The sequence below is a fragment of the Pteropus medius genome, unplaced genomic scaffold (assembly GCF_902729225.1).
Source record: "Pteropus medius unplaced genomic scaffold, Ma_sr-lr_union100, whole genome shotgun sequence".
Classification (NCBI taxonomy): domain Eukaryota; kingdom Metazoa; phylum Chordata; class Mammalia; order Chiroptera; family Pteropodidae; genus Pteropus; species Pteropus medius.
In genome coordinates, this window is record NW_024353905.1 from 946,465 (window position 1) to 967,890 (window position 21,426).

The 21,426-nt window shown below is 38.7% G+C and overlaps 1 protein-coding gene and 1 pseudogene across 5 annotated transcripts in view; one reads left to right on the forward strand and one right to left on the reverse strand.

The window, feature by feature from the left end:
* FAM120C (family with sequence similarity 120 member C) overlaps positions 1–21,330 on the reverse strand; it is a 97,705-nt gene extending 76,375 nt beyond the window's left edge. For 3 of the 5 annotated variants that reach the window (XM_039851422.1, XM_039851426.1, XM_039851423.1), the window contains exons 1-3: positions 20,561–21,330; positions 2,745–2,991; positions 1,425–1,507 (exon numbers count right to left, since the gene is read on the reverse strand). In XM_039851422.1, the coding sequence (XP_039707356.1) occupies positions 1,425–1,507; positions 2,745–2,991; positions 20,561–21,253 (1,023 nt within the window). In that variant the 5' untranslated portion in view covers positions 21,254–21,330. Of the gene's footprint in view, positions 1–1,424; positions 1,508–2,744; positions 2,992–8,210; positions 12,233–19,143; positions 19,552–20,560 lie in introns of those variants that run through there. The other 2 variants (XM_039851425.1, XM_039851424.1) reach the window with 2 other exon arrangements.
* LOC120593597 (uncharacterized) lies at positions 18,337–18,455 on the forward strand (annotated as a pseudogene).
* Positions 21,331–21,426: the final 96 nt, after the last annotated feature.

A 21,426-nucleotide genomic window follows, 5' to 3' on the forward strand; every position in this document is an offset into this window, starting at 1 on the left:
TCTCAGTGAAATAGGAAGCCAAGTCATGAGCTGAGAGTGAGCAGGGATGAGGGAGCATTAGAGGCTTGAAAAGAGAGGAAAAGGTGTGAAATAACTATCTAGGAGAGTAAAAGAACTAGGGAAATATAACACAGTCACTAACTTACACTACCACGATAGAAGTAGGTAGATTAATTTTTCAATATTTGCTAAACTGTTAGGTTAAAAAAAATCACACTGCTCATTTAATTTGCATGTCTGATCACTAGTGAGACTTGGCATTTAGTCACACAATTGGCCACTGTATTTCCTCTTTTATGAATTGTCTGCTTCTGTCCTTTGCTCACTACTCCTTTTATTTGGGGTATTAGTATTTTTCTTCATAGGCTGGAACAAATCCTTAAGATATTAAGGGTGTGAGATAACAGAAAATACATATTGGTCTCTGCTTCCAGTTCCTGGCACAGAGCTTCTGAAACCCCTGCAATATCCTAAGCAGTAAGAGCACTAGGAGCACCTTTTGTGTTATTGAGGTGACTCTGGGTGGGCTCCTGGATGGCTCCTAGATGAGAGCTGGTCACCGGAAGCCTGGAACTTTTAGCCCCACTCCCATTCACTTGAGAAAGGAGAAGGGCTGAAAATGGAGTTAAGGACTGATCGTGCCTACATGATGAAGCCTCCATAAAATCCCAAAAGTATGAGGTTCAGAGAGCTTCTGGGTTGATGAACATATCCACACTTGGAGGATGAGACACCCCAACTCCATGGGATAGAAGCTTCTGGGCTTAGGACCCTCCCAGACCTTACTCTATATATCTCTGCATCTGGCTGTCCATCCTGTATCTTTTATCATACCCATTAATAAGCTGGTAAACCTAAGTAAGTGTTTCCCTGAACTCTGTGAGTGGCTTTAACAAATTAATCAAAACCAAGGCAGGGGACAATTGTTGGAACCTCCAATCTACAGCAGGTTGGTCAGAAGCACAGGTGATAACCTGGGCTTGCAACTTGTATCTCAAGTGGGATGGGGGGGGGGGGTTTTTGTGAGACTGAGTTTAACCTGCACCTGATGCCATCTCCAGGTGGATAGTGTCAACAATGAGTTGAATTATAGGATACCCATCTGCTATTGCAGAGGACTTTTGATATGAAAACACAGACCCACACACACATACATTCAGTGACTAAAAATATCAGAAATGACATATTCTGTGTGAGTGTAGCAGTAGTGTGAAAGTAAAGGAGCCACACAGGAAAGAAAGACATAGGAAGGAAGAACTCACAGAAGGTAGAAAACTGAGCTTTTCCTTTTTAAAGGGTATTGATCATAATTATAAATGTTTGTATTTGGAATATTTTAAACCTAATGAAAGATAATTATTGTATCAAAACCCCAATCAAAACCTGATGTCATGGATGTATACACAAGAAATGGGGCACATTACCTTAAGTGATGCAAGGGGATGTTCTGGTCCTAAGAGGCTCCAGTGAAAAGCAGCCAGGTCCTCATCTGGGAGAATGTGGTTACCTATAAAGCACATTTGTCATTTATCGACTGTACAAATGTTTTCTTAGAACTTCCAGCCATGAAAAGGCTTCTGGGAGAGAAAATGATTAAATAATTCACATAAGTCTATATTCCTAATGACTAATTCCTAAAGACTACAGTAGCTATGTGTTGATTACCTATGTATCACATGCATTACATGTACCATCTTTATAATAACAATGTATGGTAGCATATTTTCGCCATTTTACAGATAAAAAAATTGAGGTTTGGAAAAGTTTGGTGATGTAACCTAAAGTGGCACGGTTAATAAGTGCCAACTCCAGGATAAAAAGCTAAGGACTGTGAAGCCCGTGATATTTTCTATCACCTAGTCATGCTGCCTTTTATAATAGCAGCCACCAATTACTGCCTGCTTCATAAGTGCTGGGCATTTTATATATCAAATTATATTTGACCTTATCAATAATACCATGAGGTATTATTATTCCATTTCACAGAGGAGGAAACTAAAACCGAGGAAGTGTAACTACAGTGATTTGCCCAAGGCCTAATTCCAAAACTTGTGCTGACTCCTCCATTAGATCACTCAAGTTCAACTCCTTTGGAATTATAAACAGAGTTCACACCTGAGACAAGATATTAACCTTCACGCTATCAATATCTGGAAAACCAGCTCAAAACGTAATCAATTCTGCAATTTACTTCAAAATATGTCTTTAAAAGAAAGATGGATAGATGGTTAGAATGGAAAGATATATGATAAAGCAAATATAGTAAATGTTAATGGCAGAAAACAGGGGGTAGATACAGGATTTTCACTGCAAAATTCTTTCAATTTTGCTGTAGCTTTGGAAATGTTCATTATAAAATGTTAGCACAACAGAAGCAAAAATAAAAACAATTTGTATTCTCGATCAAAATTTAAGACACCAGAGAAAAATGCCAATGCTCTGACTGGGAAATCAAAGCTGTCTAGGGCTAGTAAAACATTTGGCCTAAAATAGTACTCTGCATAAAATAGGTATGGAATTTTACAAAAGAGTTAACAAGAATCAAAATAATGTTCTGGAATATCCTGTATTAATTCATAAGACAAACATGCTGAGTTTCTAGTAAGAAGCCCAGAAGCACAGTGGCATGTGAACTTTCAAAAGATAAATCCAATAATGATAGGCTAAATTGCTCTGGTCTTCATCTTTTATTACCAAAGGGCAAACTTTACTAATCACTGGAGTCTGTTCTTTGGACTACCTACCTAGCAGTGCGGCAAATATGGGAAAATTCATCCGCTTCAGGCCCAGCTGCTTGGCCACCTCCTGCATCAGGAACTGGTTGGTAGTGAGGTTCTTCCCATTCCAGCTGAGCTTCAGAGCATGGGAACTGTAGTAAGAGGGAATATTGTAGAGCGCATACTCGGAGTCATGGGCAAGAAGGCCATGGAAGCCATTTTCCCTGAAAAAAGCTACCACTTCCAAGTGGTGGTCTTCGAGGCTCTGAAAGACCTAGGAGGGAAGGAGAAAATAACAGGTCACACAACAGAAGCTGACCTGTATTTGGTTAGAAGTCAGGAAGGTTAGGAACAAATTTTATAGTTTGTTGAAACTTAAGATTACATGAAGCTACAGAGAATACTTAAAAAAAAAAAAAAAGCCTTTCCTATATATCCAGGCAGCATTATCTACGGGTTCATTCAAATGCCCAGTCTTTTTTGACTCCTTTCATGAAACTGAGGCCTGAGGCTCTTCAAAAGAATACTGAAATTAACATAGTATATAAATTCTTACTTTAGACAATAACAGAAGAGACCTTTGTTAGAAAGATAATAAAGCTATTATTTATTGCTCAGCACCTCTACATGCTGTGCATTCTTTACATACATTATTTCATCATCTCAATAACCATGGGCAAGGTAGATAAGGATGAAATAACTTATACAAGGAAATGGACACAGAAAGGTTAATCTGAATCTGAATCTAAGTTCTGAATCTAAGTTCACCTCTTTTTTAAAATCCTTGCTTTCTTGCTTAGGAGCAGTTTAGATAGCAGGACACCCAAATAGGGCACTTCCGACATGTAGGGGTCACAAACTTCACCCATTTTAGAAATGAGAAAACTAAGGTTGCAACAGGTTGGCTACCCTCAAAGTTACATAATGACTGAGTGTAGACAGGATTCAAACTCAGGCTGATCCGACTCCAGAATGCACTTTCCACTATACCAGGCTTCCCGGAGAGCACTGTTTTTTTACGAACAGAGGGAGACTGCTATGTGACCTTTCTACTGCTGCACTTAGAGCATATTGAAATGATCTGCATACTGATTCCACCACACTGTTTATTGACCGCACAGACTTTATTTATCTCTGTATTCCTGGTTCCTACATAAGACCTGGAACATAGTATAGTATGAATAATAATGGCTAAAAGATACTAAACATGTACTATGTGCTAAACAATGTTCTGAGTACTTTACATGCATTAACTCATTTAATACTCGACACAATCTTATGAGGCCATAACTATTATTCTTATACCCATTTTACATTACTATCCCTAAGGTCACATGGCTGGAAGAAACAAAAACTGGATTTTGGCTCTAGAGCCTGTGGACCTCAATAATTTTGTTGAACTCAAGTGACCCATTTCTTAATTTAAATTGCAAAGGAATGGTAGTTTTCTAGAGTCTGACAGTAGTTTCAATGCATTAAGCTGTTGCTAGGCCATGAAAAGAGAATCTAGTCAGAGTTGACAGCCATGAGTAGACAGTAAGTCACACAAGGGGAGGGACACTGGTAAGCAGATAGCGAAGCAAGGTCTGTGTTTGATATCCAGACAAAGGAACCAAAAACCCTTACTTTGTACTGCAACATACTTAGGCCTAGAGTTATGATTAACGCTAGATGGGTCAGAGTAGTACAGTCTTATGCTGCCCCCTAGTGATAGTTTCTTTCAGCATACCTGTCATATAAGTCACTGAGCATCCATCTCCCTTATACCAGGCATAGTCCTAAGTGTGATATGTTCTCCCCCATCGACACAACCTAACCATGTAGGCATTATAAGCCCCATTTTACAGATGAGGAAACTGAGGCTTATAAAAGTGAGGTGCCATGTTCAGGGCCACAGAGCTGGGAAACAGAAACCTGGGTCAAAATGACATCAAAGTCCACGCTCTTTCTGCTACAACATATTACCTTTAGCTGTTCTAGATCTGATTATGCCAACATCCAAGTGATTTCAACTCCAGAAAGCCAAGGACTAGTGATGTTTAACTAATCTGGTGACTCCTATAACACTAGGAATTTAAATCACAATCACCTGGACAGCATTTTCAAAATACACAAACCTGTGCCACACCTCCACTAATGGCAATTAAATTCTGACCAGGGCAAAGAAAAAGCCTTCCAGCCACAATGCCTCCTAGAATAAACAGCTGAGCATCTTGGCTGCACTTCTACATCTATGATGACTACTACCACCTATAAGCAGAATGACTTCCTGTTCCTGGCCCAAACTGATCCAGTTTAGTTGTCAACCTTGCAAATTTGCAGGGAATAAAGTGATTTAGGTGAGATTAAACAAAATACCCAAACAACTAATCAGAAAAGTACATTTGAGCTTTAAAGAAAGTGAAAGTTGAGATTCTGAACAACTGTCTATAACTTTTAATTGCTGGCTCACTTTTTAGTCTAAGAACTATGAATTGAGGGTCCACTAAGTTCCAGGATGCAGATAGCACAGAATGCCATGGTAACACAGAGGAAAGGCATCTAATCAGTGGGGTAATGTCATCTAGAGGAACAAACACTTATTTATAAAATTCAGGGGAAAACAACTCTCTGAGAGTTTAATGTCTCAGTTCAATCACAAGTAGTCTAAAGCAGTGGCTTTTAAATTGTGCTTCCCAAACCAGGATTTGGGTAGATGCGGAATTGGACCAAATAACCAGACAGGACAGGTGTTCCACTTTCTCTTCAGTCCGAACTCATATTCTCCATTTTATCTATTTTATACTTTCGTTCTTTCAGAAATATTTTATTGAAACAATTAGAAGTATATAGGAAATATAGTCAATAATATTGTAATAACTATGCATAGTGCCAGGTGGGTACTAATCAAAGGGATCACTTAGTAAAATTATGTCTAACCACTATGCTGTACACCTAAAGCTAATATAATATCAAATGTCCACTCTATTGAGAAATAAAAATTAAAAATAAATTTAAAAAATAAAAGTAAAAACAATGAGAAGTATTTATCACTAAAATGTAAGCTTCAAGAAGGCTGAGATTTCTTGATCTGTTTTGTTTACTGCTGTATTTCTGGTGCATAAAACACTGGCACAGAGTAGAGAACCAACGAACCATTTTGACTTTCAACCAATATTTACTGAGCCAGGAATTGATACACACCAGGCGCTAATCTAGGTGTGGGGATACAGCAGTGAACAAGAACCCCCAAATTCCTATCTTTATGGAGCTGACATTCTAATGATTAATATTTCACAACAGGCACTGGACTAAGCAATTTAAGACATATCTCATTTATCCTTCAAACCCTGTGAATGGGTATAATTAAACCCCTTCTTTTTGTAAAAACAAAAAAATTAAATATCTTGCTCCAAATCACACAGCTAGACATAAGGCAGAACTTGGATTTGAACTCAGTAGGGTCTGGCTACAAAATAATGCTTTCTTTTTGGAATCTGTCAGTTTTCCCAACACCACTTACTAAAGATACTGTCTACCCCATTGTATATCCTTGCGTCCTTTGTATAGATTGACTATACAAGTGAGAATTTATTTCTGGGCTCTCTATTCTATTCTATTGATCTATATATCTGTTTTCATGTCAGTATCATACTGTTTTGATTATTGTAGCTTTGTAGTATATTTTGAAATCAGGGAGCGTGACATCTTCCACTATTCTTTCTCAAGACTTCTTTGCCTATTCAGGGTCTTTTGTGGTTCCACATAAATTTTAAGATTAGCTGTTTTAATTCTAAGAATGTCATTGGTATTTTAATAGGTATTGCACTGATTTGTCTATTGCTTGAGGTAGTAAGGACATTTTGACAATACTAATCCTTCCAATCCATGAGCATGGTATATCCTTCCATTTATTTGTATCCTCTTCAATTTCCTTCTTTGATGTCTTATAGTGTTCAGAGTAGAGGTCTTTCGCCTCTTTTGTTAAATTTATCCCTCAGTATTTTATGCTTTTTGATGCAATTATAAATGGTTTGTTTTCTTAATTTCTCCTTCTGATTTTTCATTATTGATGTAAAGAAATGCAACAGATTTTTGTATAATGATTTTGTATCCCACAACTTCATTGAATTTATTTATGATTCTAATAGTTTTTTTTTTTTTTTTGTGAGTCTTTAGGGTTTTCTATGCATAGATCATGGCATCTGCAAATAGTGAGAATTTTACTTCTGCCTTTCTGATTTGGATGCCTTTTATTTCTTTTTCTTGTGTAATTGCTGTGACTAAAATTTCCAATACTATGTTGAATAGAGGTGGTGATAGTGGGCATCCCTGTCTTATTTCTGATCTTAGAGGAAACGTACAAAAAAAACGAAAACTGGACCACATTCTTACACCATATACAAAAATAAATTTAAAATGGATTAAAAACTTAATGTAAGACCTAAAACCATAAAATTCCTAGAAGATAACAAGGCAGTAAACTTTGACATCAGTCTTAGCAACACCTTTTTGGATATGTCTCCTCGGGCAAGGGGGAAAAAAAAGAAAAAAATAAACAAATAGGACTGCATCGAACTAAAAAGTTTTTGCACAGCAAAGGAAACCATTAACAAAATGAAAAGACAACTTACTGAATGGGAGGAGATATTCACAAATGTTATATCCAATAAGAGGTTAATATCTAAAATATATAAGGAACTCATACAACTTAACATAAAAAAAATCCAATTAAAAATTGGGCAGAGGACTTGAATAAACATTTCTCCAAAGAGAATATACAGATGGCAACAACAGATATACGAAAAGATACTCAACATCACTAATCATCAGGAAAATGCAAATCAAAACCACAATGAGATACCATCTATCTCACACCTGTCAGAATGGCTATCATCAGAACCCAGTGGTTACAAGACTTATCAGGGTGATCATTTTGTCAGTTATAGAAATGTCTTATCACTATGTTGTACACTTGAAACTAATATAACATTGTATGTCAACTGTAATTGAAAAATAACATAAAACAAAAAATTAAAGAATAACAAGAGCTGGTGAGGATATGGAGAAAAGAGAACCCTTGTACACTGTTGATGAGATTATAAATTGGCGCAGTCACTAAGGGAACCAGTATGGAGAGTCCTCAAAAAATTAAAAATAGAGCTGCCATATGACCCAGCAATACCACTTCTGGGTATTTACCCAAAGCAAACAAAAACACTAATTCGAAAAGAAATATGCACCCCTGTGTTCATTGCAGCATTATTTACAATAACCAAAATATGGAAGCAACCTAGGTATTCATTGATAGATTAATGGATAAAGAAGACATCACACACACACACACACACACACACACACACACACACACACACACATATATATTAAACTATTACTCAGTAATAAAAAAAAAGAATGAAATCTCACCATTTGTGTCATGAATGAACCATAAATACCATATGATTTCATTTATAGGTGAAATCTAAAAGAAAAACAAAACTGAAACACCCATAGATTCGGAGAACAAGCTGATGGTTGCCAAAGGGGAGGGTGATGGGGTATGGGTGAAAAGAAATCTCTTTAAAGAGCAGCAGGATAGCACAATTCTCACAGGAAAATATCAAGTCGATTTTGGCAGGATTTTAAATATAGTACAAATTATCATTCACTAAACACATTTTAACAAAGTGATGCTTTGAAAACTGCCTACTCTAAGTTAGATAATATTGCTTAAAAAATAACACACACTTATTTAAAAAGCAAAAATCAACAACAAAAAATAATGCTCTTTCTAGTGAATATATTGTTTCTCAAATAAAGGCAACTGGAAAACTGGACATACACTAACTCGGATCAATTCGTAAAGTAATACAGTAAGCACAGGGCCATAAAGAATAACTAGATTGTGCAACTGTTAGTTGCACTTATACCCATCTGGGTCTCTAGAACCCTGCTTGGAACATAGAAAGAGCTTAATCCAGAAGCAACACTGCTTTCTGACTTCTGCAACTCTTAACTTCCTCCAGCTCTTCCCAAATTCCATTGGGATACTAGCCTCACTCCCATCTACCATGTTAAACACACCAAAACAGTGCCTTATGAATGCAGGACCCTGCGGCTCACCTTCTCCACCTGTTCTCAATTCCAAAGCAAAAAGAAATCAGAGATGACAAAGAAGCATCACTTTATAAGAAAAAGGGAGGGGTGGATTATGTATAAGTCTGCTTCAGTAATATGGATAGTTTATATTTCAACTTAAAGGCCTATGTGCCTCAAAGCCTAATTGCTGAAAAATCATAAACCAAAACTGCTGTTGATGCAAATTTATATCGCTACACTCTACAGAGTCCAATAAGCATTAAGAGACTAAATCGATAACCACAAAACTAAAGAATAATGTAGAATTAAAAAGTAAGAATAGCAGGAATCAAAAACCATTGCCAATTCAAGGCAGTATTGGCAAAGTGTCTTTTCCATAGGAATTTCAATTACCTATATGCACACTCATAGTAGTCTTTGCCATTAAATACCACAGCCAAGCTGGAGGTATAATACTGATCCAGTGTCCAGTAAATGCTATTAAGGTGCTAATTTTAATGTGTGGATACCCAATTTTCATACCCTTAATTACTCTTAGGTTGCTAGGAGCCAGCTCATTTTTGTAGGTGAAACTGCCTGTTACATATAAAAGGGAAAACAGACTTTAAAAAAATCTGTTGTGGCTCAACTGGGTACTGGAGACTCTACTTTGAACATTTGGTGGACCTATGCTCAAATTCAAGTGGTCAGGCAAGTCGCTTAGCTTCTTCATCTATAGAATGGAGATTTTGCTAATTTCTACCTGATTTTAAGACTTAGAAATTAGTTATATAAAATACTTGACACACAAGTGGTTACAAAATAAATCATAGCCTGCTTATTCTGCAGAGATAAAGTCTATTGTACATACTGTCTGCAGTTTTTCAGAAACTTAGACAAGTATATATCAGAACAGGCACTTATTCTGCCCAAAGCAAATTTTCAGGACTGAAAACTCAAAAGGCCTGATGAAAGGTATCCTTAGAATAAGAAGCAAACAAGAGTCCAAGGGAGCTTTTGGGATACCTCAGAAAGGAAGACAGGAACTGCAGAGAAGACAGAAAGAAATTTCTAGGAGTCTTCAAACTCGGGGCTGCAAATGCCTACAGGGGCTGGGAAGCTAACATAAATGAAGGGGCGGGAGTGGGGTGAGTTAAGAAAATCAGCTACCAGCAACATAATCTTTTTTACTAAACTATACTGAGGGTGTTAACAGTATAAACATGCAAAATAATGGCGTTTACATTTTAAATTCGAAATTGAAAATACAAGTCTAAAATTGAAAAATTTAATCATTACATTTTGCGTGTGTGATTTATACTCCTTTGACTTGGAATATGAAGTTTGATGCCTTTCTTATGTACCAAGAGGACAATGTTAGGTCTTATATATTTATGTTACAATGTGCAGTAAAGAATTTAGCCTTGAATCCTTTTACTGGGAATGATTAATTTTATCCTATTTCATAATGGAAAACAGTTGCTTACAAATGTAGCATTTCCAAACACAGGTACACATTCTACACTGTTTTTCATATTTAGGGTAAGTACTTCCAAGGTATTTGTAGAATTCTGGTATTTAAATAACATCATGCTTCATCTTCAGTGCCATAGCAGTCATTCAATATCTCCATTGTAGCTTTTCTTTCATACCATGAACATTGAGAAAGCCTAACTGAACTATATTAATTTTCTTAAAACAATGTCAGAGAGCCTTTTCTGGAATTGGATAGACAACTCCACAATTTGGGGAATGTAATTCAGGCTTCACTTTCATTTCTTGGAAACCAATTTCAGCAAAGGAAAGTCAGCCAGTTTATCTCCTAGCAAATGATTTTCCCAAAGGCATAGTTTTCCTAGAAACAAGCAAATACGACCATACATTTGTGAAGGTATTTCTGAACAACCATGCTTTTATTCAAAGTATCTAGATGAGCTGTAATGTCAACTAAACAGATCATTTTATTTCTATCATTGCTAGTGTACTGAATGGCCTTTGGATGCCAAATAAGTCTTCTTCAATATCTTCAGTACCATGCCTCAACTAAGCCAATCGATCTCCATATAATAGGGCGGATTTCCATAACATGCATCTAGTAATTCGCTAAGCAAAGTATTCAACTGTTTGTTGCAAACCACAATGTTAATTATCCTAAGTCCAACAGTAAAGCTTTTGTGGAAGCACAAATGTAGTCATATTCACTAATTTTAACCAATCTATACAAAAAATTTCAAAACTTTTCTCAACACAAAATCCAGGTATTTCTGGATATAACTGTCACAGGCTGCCAGCTCAAAAGTTAGATTGCATCAAAATTCTTAACACAGGAATTATGTGCAGTGGTTCTCAAACATTAGGGTATATGATTATCAGCTGGAGGGCTTGTTAAAACAAATTGACAAATCCCCATCTCCAGATTCTGATTCAGTAGGTCTGGGCTACAGCCTGAGATTCTGCATTTCTAACAAGTTTCCAAGTAGTACGGTGCTGTTGGTCAGGGGCTATACTTTGAATACTGGCTAGGCATATAGCTAAGGATACAGCTATATGGGTAGTGTTTTTATCTGTTGTAACCAGCTGCAATCTAAAACTTCACAAGTAACTTCCTGACCCAATGTGTCCCAAAAATATTCAGCCACCAATCTTTAACATCTGAAGCAACATTTCCTACTCTTGCAAATGCTTGTTTATGACGTAATTTCTACTATACTCAATAAACACTCTTATACTACTGACAAAAGGCTTTGAAAACTTGGCAATTTTTCCATTTACTACATAATTATATTTCATAGCAGTATCACTTATTCTGTCTGTATTAAAAAACACAGCCTATTGAAATTCCAAGCCCTTTTAAAATTTTTTGTTTCAGTGCTCATAATTTTAATATACTGATCATACTTCTTATAATGGTTGATTTTTAAATGGTGTCTTAAACTGTAGTCTTTCAACAGATATTTTATTTAGCTATAGAGGAATATTCATCACTTGCAACAAGAAATAGGCTCTAACTTTCTTGCATAACTTTTTTTTCACTTTTCATAGGTGTGGGTACAAAAAATATTTCATGTTAATCAAAAGTACTATAAAAAAGTACAAGCGCAACAATCAATGGTGTTTTAGTTATCTAATTTCTGTGTAACAAATTACCCCCAAAACTTCAGTGGCTTAAAACACATTTATTATCTTATAGTATCTGTGGGCATGGCTTAACTGGGTCCTTTGGCTCAGGGTCTCTCACAAGCTGCAATCAAGGTGCCAGCCGGGGCTGCAGTCATCTCAAGGTGTGACTGGGGAAGGATCCACTCCCAAGCTCACTCACATGGCTGTTGGCAGGATTCAGTTCCTTGCGGGTTGTTGGACTGAGGACCTCAGTTTCTTTCTGGCTGTTGGTCGGAGGCTGCCCTCAGTTCCTTGACATGTGGGCCTCTCCATAGAGCAGCTCACAACACGGCAGCTTGCTTCATCAGAGTGATCAAGCAAGAAGAGCCAGAGAGAGAGAGAAAGAGAGTGCAAACAAGATGGAAGTTGCAGTGTTTTATAACCTAATCTTGGAAGTGACATCTCATCGCTTGTATTATAGTCTGTTCATTAGAAGCAAGTCATTAGGTCAAGCCCACACACAGGGAGTGGGGGGAGATTACACAAGAGTATAAATACCAGGAGGTGGGAATCTTTGGGGGCCATTGTAGGAGAAGTTTATCATGAATGGCAAGTGGCACTTGGTCACTGTGTTAGGGAGACACCATAGAATGGCAGAAACTCCAATAAATGAAGACCATGTAAGTTCAGCAAAAGGGGCAACCAGTGTTGCCAGAGGATATGCTATTTCAAGAGTGGTTGGAAAGTCAGGCTTTTTTGCAATATTTCACAATTTTAAAAATGTTGGCAACAAATTCATATTTGTTAAAACAATGTATTCACATAATGCAAGTTAAACAATAGAAGGAAATGAAAAACTATTCAACTACACAGTGCCTTTATATTCAGTCCAAACCTACTTGACTTCAGATTTTGATAAACACTACTGATCAATGAAAATCAATGAAGTTCTTTAAAAATGTACGGGTCTATAGGCTGCCAGTTTGCCACCCTTGCCATAACCTTTGTAATATCCTTTGTGATGTAGATGAAAGGGCAAGGGTTTTGGTGTCTAGTATGCAATCCTGGTACTGCCACTTCCACTATGTCCTTGGATCTATGACAAAGGCCAGATAAATGATTTTGGGAGCTCATACTGTTCCCTTGTCTCCCCAACTAAACTATGAGCTCCTAGAGGGATATAATACCCTCCTGACCTCAATTCCCTACATTTTTTTCCCACAGCACTTACTATACCACCTAAAATACTACATGTTTTGTTAATCTTGTCTGTCCTCCCACTAGAATATAAACTTCATGAGGTCAGAAATCTGTCTGTTTTGTCCACTGCTTTATCTTCACAATCTTGAACTGTGCTGGTACACAGGAGTCCAATTCATATTTGCTGAATGAATGAATGAATTTGTTTGTTCACAGTACTTAGCATAGTCTGGCATGGAGTAGAAGCTCAAAAAATGTTAATTGAACTGAAAAGTATCCATTGTTCTGATAATAAAAATGGGGTGAAATGAGTCCAGAAAATGGTAGGCAGATCATGAAGGACTGTGCAAGTCATGCCATGCTAAGCTTAAGGCATGAAAGTGAAATAATCAATGTCCAACCTACTTGGCACACAAGATATTCTGGTCAAAAAGTAGCTGGCATTTACGTGGTACTTACTATATGCCATATAATGTTCTAAGCACTTTACTTATATTAAATCATTTAACACTCACAACAAAGTCTGTGATGTAGGTATTATTACTATCCTCATCTTCCAGATGAGGAAACTGAGGCAGACAGAGGTTAACTTGTCCAAGTTTATATAACTAACAGGTAGAACAAGGATTTACACCCAGGCAGTCTGGCTCCAAGGTCTGTGCTCTTAGCCATTATGCTACGCAAACTGAATATAAGAAAAGTATTCTGAAAAAGTTATTAAACTACAACCATGCTGTTTTGAGATGTTAAAGATGAAGGGTTTTGGTGTCGAATATATTCAGGTTCATATTTTGATTCAATCACATTGAAGCAGCACAATTTTAGGCCAGTGACTATGCTGAGCCTATTATTTTAGGTATTAAAAAATGGAGATGAATATGTAGCCTGAGGGGTGGTTGTGAGGATTAAATGATATAATGAATCTATGTAAGGTACCCAGTGCATGTGGTAATTATTATTATTATCACCAAGGGGGAAGTTATTCTATTAAGTGCATTGCTAAGCAGCTACAAAACTTAGACTTAACAGAGGCTGGCAATTCTATTTGGAATTTGAGTTGATATACATGGAATTAACATATGACATTATAAAACACTTATCCTAAATTCTTTCTGATCTTAATCTTTAAAGCCCTCTACAGTTAGTCAATCAACCTCTCTCAACAACCATTACTGTATATAATATGTCAAGCCCTAGAGGAAATCTCTGCCCCCTTGGAACTCAATTAAAAGAGAATTACAAACTTCCAGTTGTAAGATAAATAAGTTCTAGAGATGTAATGTACAGCATGGGGGAAAAAGAGAATTATAACGTGATATGAAAATACTATGATAGAAAAAATATGAGAGGTAAGAAAAGAACACTCTGGTAGCACAAAAGAAGGTACCATTTACCTTGCTTGGGAAAGATTTCATAGTGATAACCTTTAAGCAAGAATAAGTAGGAATTTGCTATGTAAGGGTGAGAGTACATAAGAAAAGCACTATGTGAGAAGACATGGTGTGTCTAGAAAACTAAAAAAGTTCAAAATGGTTGGGACATTCCAATGCTTAGAACAGGTGTGGGCAGAGGTAAGCATGAAGTAAGGCTGGTTAAGAGTCTGAGATCAGACTGAAAGGCAATATATGCCATGCTGAGAAGTCTGGACTTGGTAAGTTAGGCAAAAGGTAGCAGGGGATATTTTTAGGCACAACAAAGTCAGCTTTGGTTTTCAGGATGGTATCTGACAGCAATGTAGAAGATGGACTATAGTCCAGAGTGGTAAAGAAATGAGTTGAGGCTATTTTCATGGTTCAGATAAGAAATGATGGTGGGTAAATACTCAGAAGAGGAATTGCTAGATCACATGGTAGTTCTATTCTTAATTTTCTGTAGTGGCTGTACCAATTTACATTCCCATCAGCAGTGTGCAAGGGTTCCCTTTCCTCCACATCTCCTCTAACACTTGTTATTTCTTGTCTTTTTGATTATAGCCATTTTAACAGTTGTGAGGTAGCATGACATTGTGGTTTTGATATGCATTTCCCTGATGATTAGTGATGCTGAACACCTTTTCATGTGTCTATTGGCCACCTGTATGTCTTCCTTGGAAAAGTGTCTATTCAGGTCCTCTGCCTATTTTTTAATCAGATTTTTTTTTGAGACAATCAGGTTTGTCTCTTTTGTTGTTGTTATGTGAGTTCTTTATACACTTTGGATATTAGCCCCTTGTCGGGGGTATCATTTGCAAATATCTTCTCCCGTTAGGTAGGTTGCTTTTTTGTTTTGTTGATGGCAGCCTGAACTAAGGCAATAGGAGTGGAAGTGGCTGAACTTGAGATATTTTTGAGGTAGAAATGACAGGATTTTGTGACCAAGAGGATTTGGAAAGGGACAGGAGAATGAAGAATTGAGAACTTTACAGTTTCTGGTTTGAATGGATGAAAGACAACATTCATAGAAAAAGAGAATACTGAAAGTAGGACAAGTTTTAGGAAAAAAATATTGAGTTCCATCTTGGATATTTTTTAGTTTAAGTGATCTACATGAAATCGAGTAGTAGAGGGCTGAAAAGATGTGTCAAAAGCTCATGAGAGAGGCCAGGGGTAGAAAAAGTGCTCTAAGAATCATCAGAATATAGTTAATATTTAAAGCCATAATAATAGATGAGATTGCTCAGGAAATGAATAGAAGAATATCACCAGGACAGAAGCCTTGAGAGCACCAATGCTTAAGAAAGCAGGCAGAGGAGGAGAAATAACTTAGGTAAGGAAAAAAAACCTAGAGACTTATAAGGAGACTCTGAAGCGAGCAGCATTACTGAATCCAAAGAAAGAAATTCAAGGAAAGGATGGCTCAATACTGTCAATTTTTTCAAGTGGACCAAGAAAGGGTAAGAATGGAAATGGACTTGGCAGCTTCAAAATGGCAACGTCAGATAGCAAGTGGCAAAAGGCTAGGGAATGGGAATTACTAGTCTTCTTTTTTCAAAAATAATGGTTAAAAGGGAAGTACAAGGATAAAGACAGTGGTTTAAGGGAATTACAAAGTAAAGGGAAAGTTTTTGTCTTTTAAAGGTTCTTGTGTATGCTGTAAGTGAAAGAAACCAGAGAGAGAGACTGAAAATGCAGAAAAGAGATTGTTATATTTGAATTCCTGTAACATCACTCTATGACTCACTCAGTACTTAGTTTTATAACACTTGCCTTGTACTGGCAGTATTGAACATTTAGCAGTGCTAGCACAAACTAAGAGCTCAATGCTTATTATTGTTTTTCTTCATATATTTATGCATATTATCTGGCCAATAAAATATACATTCTTACACGAGAATGTACGAAACAAAGCAAACAGTGTGGTGGGATTGTGGCAAGAGCTTTTGAATAATACAGACCCAGAACAAGGATTTTTATCCACCACTTACTACTGTCCAGACCGGAAAAAAAAAAAATCATTTCACCTCTTTGCACCTTAGTTATTTCAACTGTTAAATGGGAAGAATACCAGGCATTCCTGCAAGCTTGTAAGGATTAAACAAGATATTTAAAAAGCATTTTATATATAACTTGGTGCTCAAGAAATAGTAAAAATTACTATTATGATTTTTCCTACCACTAGAGCACCTAGAAGAGTCATTGACTTTTCAGGATGTATCTATAAGTATTATCATCAGGAGGCATAGCAGCCATTGCTATACTGTATTCTAGAGAACAAAGCACAAAATGACATCAGCTCTTGCTTGGACTTCTCAAACTGGTCATTTATGTACCACCATGATTTCTGCTACATCAAAGTACTGCACCTTAATACGTTTCTTCGAATCAATTCATTTTTAATTGGCCCTATTCTAAAGAATTATAGTTGTAAAATGGTGGGTTTGATGTTATTATCTTTTTTCCCCTAATATATAAACCATTAAACAAAGCATTCATCCCCTTAACTACCCCACATCATCTCCCAAATCATTCTAAAAGTGTTTTAGGTTGCTCTACTTCTGAGACATTCAGGGAGAGATCAGGGTAGCAATTTGTGAGTTTACTTAATTTTCCTGCTACTGGTGATTAGCAGTGAAAAAGGTTTGTAGAATATACAAATTAAACCAACTAAACGATAAAATTCATCCCAATAACATATACTGAATCTTTTCATGGGAAACCCTGCCTTGTCTAAAGCTAAACAGACAACACAGCAACTTATTTTTTATTTACTCTCTCCATCTATATTTTCTCTATCACAAATGAAAATGAGATTGAAATAAAGGCCCGTCTTTGGCCTAGTCTGAAAACCAAAACAGGAGGAAAAATACAGTAGTGGGTTTTGTTCTGAAGCACTGGCATTTCAGTCAAAAGAAATGGCAGACATACAGATCATCCAACTGAAAAACGGTTAACTTCAAGATAGTGGAACACTCCTCTGAAAAGGCATATCATAATCAGTTATTAACCAATACCTTTCAACTCTGTGCTATGAACTAGAAAGTTCTCCATAACAATAACAACAAAAATCACTGACCAGAACCACAAGAGAGAACTTCACTCACTGATAACACCTACGAATACTTTACATATGCAATTTTGGAGCCAGTCTTAAATCTACTATATTAAGAGCCACACTACACACCTTAAGTCATTTCTACATTCCTTTCTCTTAAGATCACAGACCTAATCATTCAGAAAAAAAATGTACACAGCACCTAAAATATACAAGACACTATGGAGAATACAAAAAGAATCAAAGTTTGTTTATAATCTAGCATGGGGAATAAGATTTATATATTCCCCAAATGGTGGTCCTTAGGACTAAAGAGTACTGCTGGGAATTCCCCGCCCCCAACATTTTATTATGAAAATCTTAAAACGTATGGCAAAGTTGAAATAATTTTATAGTGAACACATGAATACCCACCACCAAGATTCTACCATTTTTACTATATTTCCTTTCCCACACATCCAACCATCTGATTTTTTGATGAACTTCTGGAATTAAAAAAATGAGACTGTGTGGTGAAGAATTTCAGTAAGCCATATTAGTGTTGCTTCTCAAAACTTTTGACTGATGGGGTGCATGAACCAAAAAGTTTGGAACCCACAAACCCATGTTCAGTTTTCAACTCTCCTGCCAACCTCCAATCAAAATCTATTCAGAGCTCACAGGCCATTTTCGGTCTCCACACCCTTGTCTACTATCTGACCTATTCTTCCCAGCCCCTTCCCTTCAAGGCTCAGTGCCAATCTGCGAAGCCTCCCCCAACTTTCACACCCTCACCCAGAATTAACCATGTCTCATCTACGGCCATGCCACCCTGAACGTGCCCGATCTTGTCTGATCTCGGAAGCTAAGCAGGGCTGGGCCTGGTTAGTACTTGGACGGGAGACCACCTAGGAATATCAGGTGCTGCAGGCATTAAAAAAAAAAAAGAATTAACCATGTCTCCCATAAGGGCCATAGTTTTCATCATTTGCAATTAGCTCTTAGTAACTGCAACATTGTTTTCAGTCTGGCTCTTTCACTAAACTCTGACCTTGAGGGCAGGAATCCCCTTATTTACCTCTGTATCCTCAGCAACCAGCACAGTTACTAACCTATAGCAAGCACTCAATAAATGAATAATATAAATCAATGACCCACACCTGTCTTTACCCAGAAGCCAGGGAAGATTTTAGCCTAGTGTGTATGATCTAATCACATTGGCACTTTACAAAGATTCCTCTTAGAGAGCACTGTTGTTTAAAAGAGCATGGGCTTTGGAGCCTGACTGCCTGGGCATGAATCCCAGAATCCCAGCTCCACCATTTATTGCTGCATGACTTTGAGTAAGTTTCTAATTCTCTCGTACCTGTTTCCTCATTTGGAAAACAATACTGCTTCACAGGTTACTGCGAGGATCAAATGGGTTTTGTTCAAGCACATAGATTAGACCTGGCACGTGGTGTTTCATCAATGTTAGCCATTGTTGCCAGTAAGCAGGTTAATAATGACAATGAGGTAAAAAGTCCTTTAACCTTGTTTGGTAGCAATAAAAACAAAGTGAAAAGAATGGCTGTGAACGAATCTACTGAAAAATGTTCAGTCAAGAAGGCAACAAAATGAGTCTTTTTATATTATTTTTTACTACTGTGTATGTTTGACATAGCTCATTACTGAATTTTTTTTATTATTCAAAGCAACTATAATCTACCCAGCCTAGGCACAGATTTGATGCTGGACAAGGGGCCTAGCATGACTGAACTCTAGCCACAAGCTCTGACCACTGCAAACTTCTCTATGCAGGTCTTTCATTCTCTCTGAGATTTCTTTCATTACTTCCTGCAGAACCATTTCTTTAGTTTATGAGTCCCACAATTCCCTGCCCTTCCTTTTGACTGTGAGCACATCTCCAAGAGCCTTGGTTGAGAATGGGTTTGAAGTTTTGTCTTACCCAACCCTGTACTTTTCTTATTCTTGCCCACCTCCTTTACTTCTCAAGCCTTGCTATTCCCCACACGTAGGAACTTGAAACCTAAGAGTATGGGAAAGCAACAGAGCAACAGCATTGGTGCCAAGAACTAGGGATGCTGCCAAGCTCTTCCCCAGGCCCCATATGCAGTGATCAACTACATGTGGAGATTGGACTTAACTGCCCTTGGGGCTTCACACGCTTGCTTTTGCTCATTTTCTTTCTCCCACTTAAAGCAGCTTCCTTCCGAACCCATAACCAATTCAAATCCAACCTATCCTTGAAGATCCAAATGAGGTCCAACTTCTTCAAGGAAGCCTCCCCTGACCATTTTAGCCTAGATTTCTCCCCCAACACACACGAAGAACAGGTAATGTACTTACAATCTGTACCATAAAGCATAATCATATACACATTTATACCATTAAACAAATGTTTCATGTGTATATATTTGATTTTCCAAGGGCAGGACCATGCCTCACATATCTTTACAAATCTCTTACTCTCAGTGGGTTAATACTTGTTGCACAGTAACTGAATCAGGGGTTTTTTTGTTTGTGTGTTCAGGCTAAGGCAGGAGGAGGCAGAAACATGTTGAAATGATAAAGGTTGAATGGACAGAAAGGTATAAATAAAGCACTTGGTCAAAATGGGAAAAATCCTTGTAGAAGGAGTTCAATTAACATCTGTTGAACGGATTTGCTGCAAGGTTGGAAAGAGGCTATAGAAAACAAAAAAATTGGAAAAAGGCATTTCAGCTTGAAGCAGAAGACAGTAGGAAAACATGGGGCTACAAAAGAAATTCTGCTAAAACCTCTGGACACAACTGGGTAAGCGAAAGGTAAAGGGGGTTATTGGGATGACATGGTGATGTGGTTAGGAAAGTGAGAGAACCGGTAGGGGGTGGTATGAAGGGGTTGGTAGATGGATAAAATGATCCAGGGTAGTTAGACAAGTGGGTTAGCTGATTTGGCGGTGAGAAGGGAAGCAGGTAAGTGGGTGGGTGGTTAGGTGTTTAGTTGGGAGGGAATAGGTGTGGGGCTTATTATGAAAGATCCGGCCCCTCCCTCACCTTGACCCGGAAGCGGATGAGTGCTAGCCTCACGCAGTGGCTCAGGCAGGCCGGTGGCAGGAACCAGGCCCGTGGAGGAGGGGTGCCCTTGTTGCCCACGTGTCCCACGATCAGTTGCGCTGTCTGCCGCTCGGCCTGGCACCGACGGCCCCACTCGGCCAGCCGGTCCTTGCCCAGGCCCCCAGGGAACATGACCACCAGCTCCAGGCCGTCGCCGCCGGGATAGGCACAAGCCTGGCATAGCGCTGACAAGTAGCCCAGCATGGCGTTCCATTGGCCGCCACACACCCAATCCGTCTGGTAGCCACCATAAAGCCGCGGCAGCGCCGAGCCCGCGTCTACCAGCACCCGAGCCCCGGGAAGCGGAGCGGGCGGCGGCAGCGGCGGCGGGTGTAGCCCGGGATGTGCCTGGCCGTGGTGGTTGAAGTGGTGAGCGGGGTGATGTTGGCGAGTCGGCCCCGCGCCCCCGGAGTAGGCACCCAAGGCAACGGGAGGAAGCGGCGACTGCTGAGGAGCGGAGCCCCTGGCGGTGCGGGGACCCCCGGGCGCTAGGGCTGCCGAAGGTGGCAGCTGCCGATGCTGGTGCTGTTGCTGCTGGCGCGAGACCGTGCGCGCAAGTTTGAGGAGGTCCACGGGCACCACAGCCCCGGGACAGCGCTTCTCCAGGAACTCTTGGAAGCCCTGTACGCCCATGCTTCGTCGGCGGGCAGACGAGACGGCGGCTGCGCGAACAAGCTAGGCGACGGTCTGGGCGCGAAGCTGGGGGCGAGGGGGCGGGAAAAGGATTCCCGAGGGGAGGGGTGAGCAAGCGAGGGAGTGAGGGAGGGGAGGAGACCACAGATTGGATTTGGGTGGAGAGGAGGGGG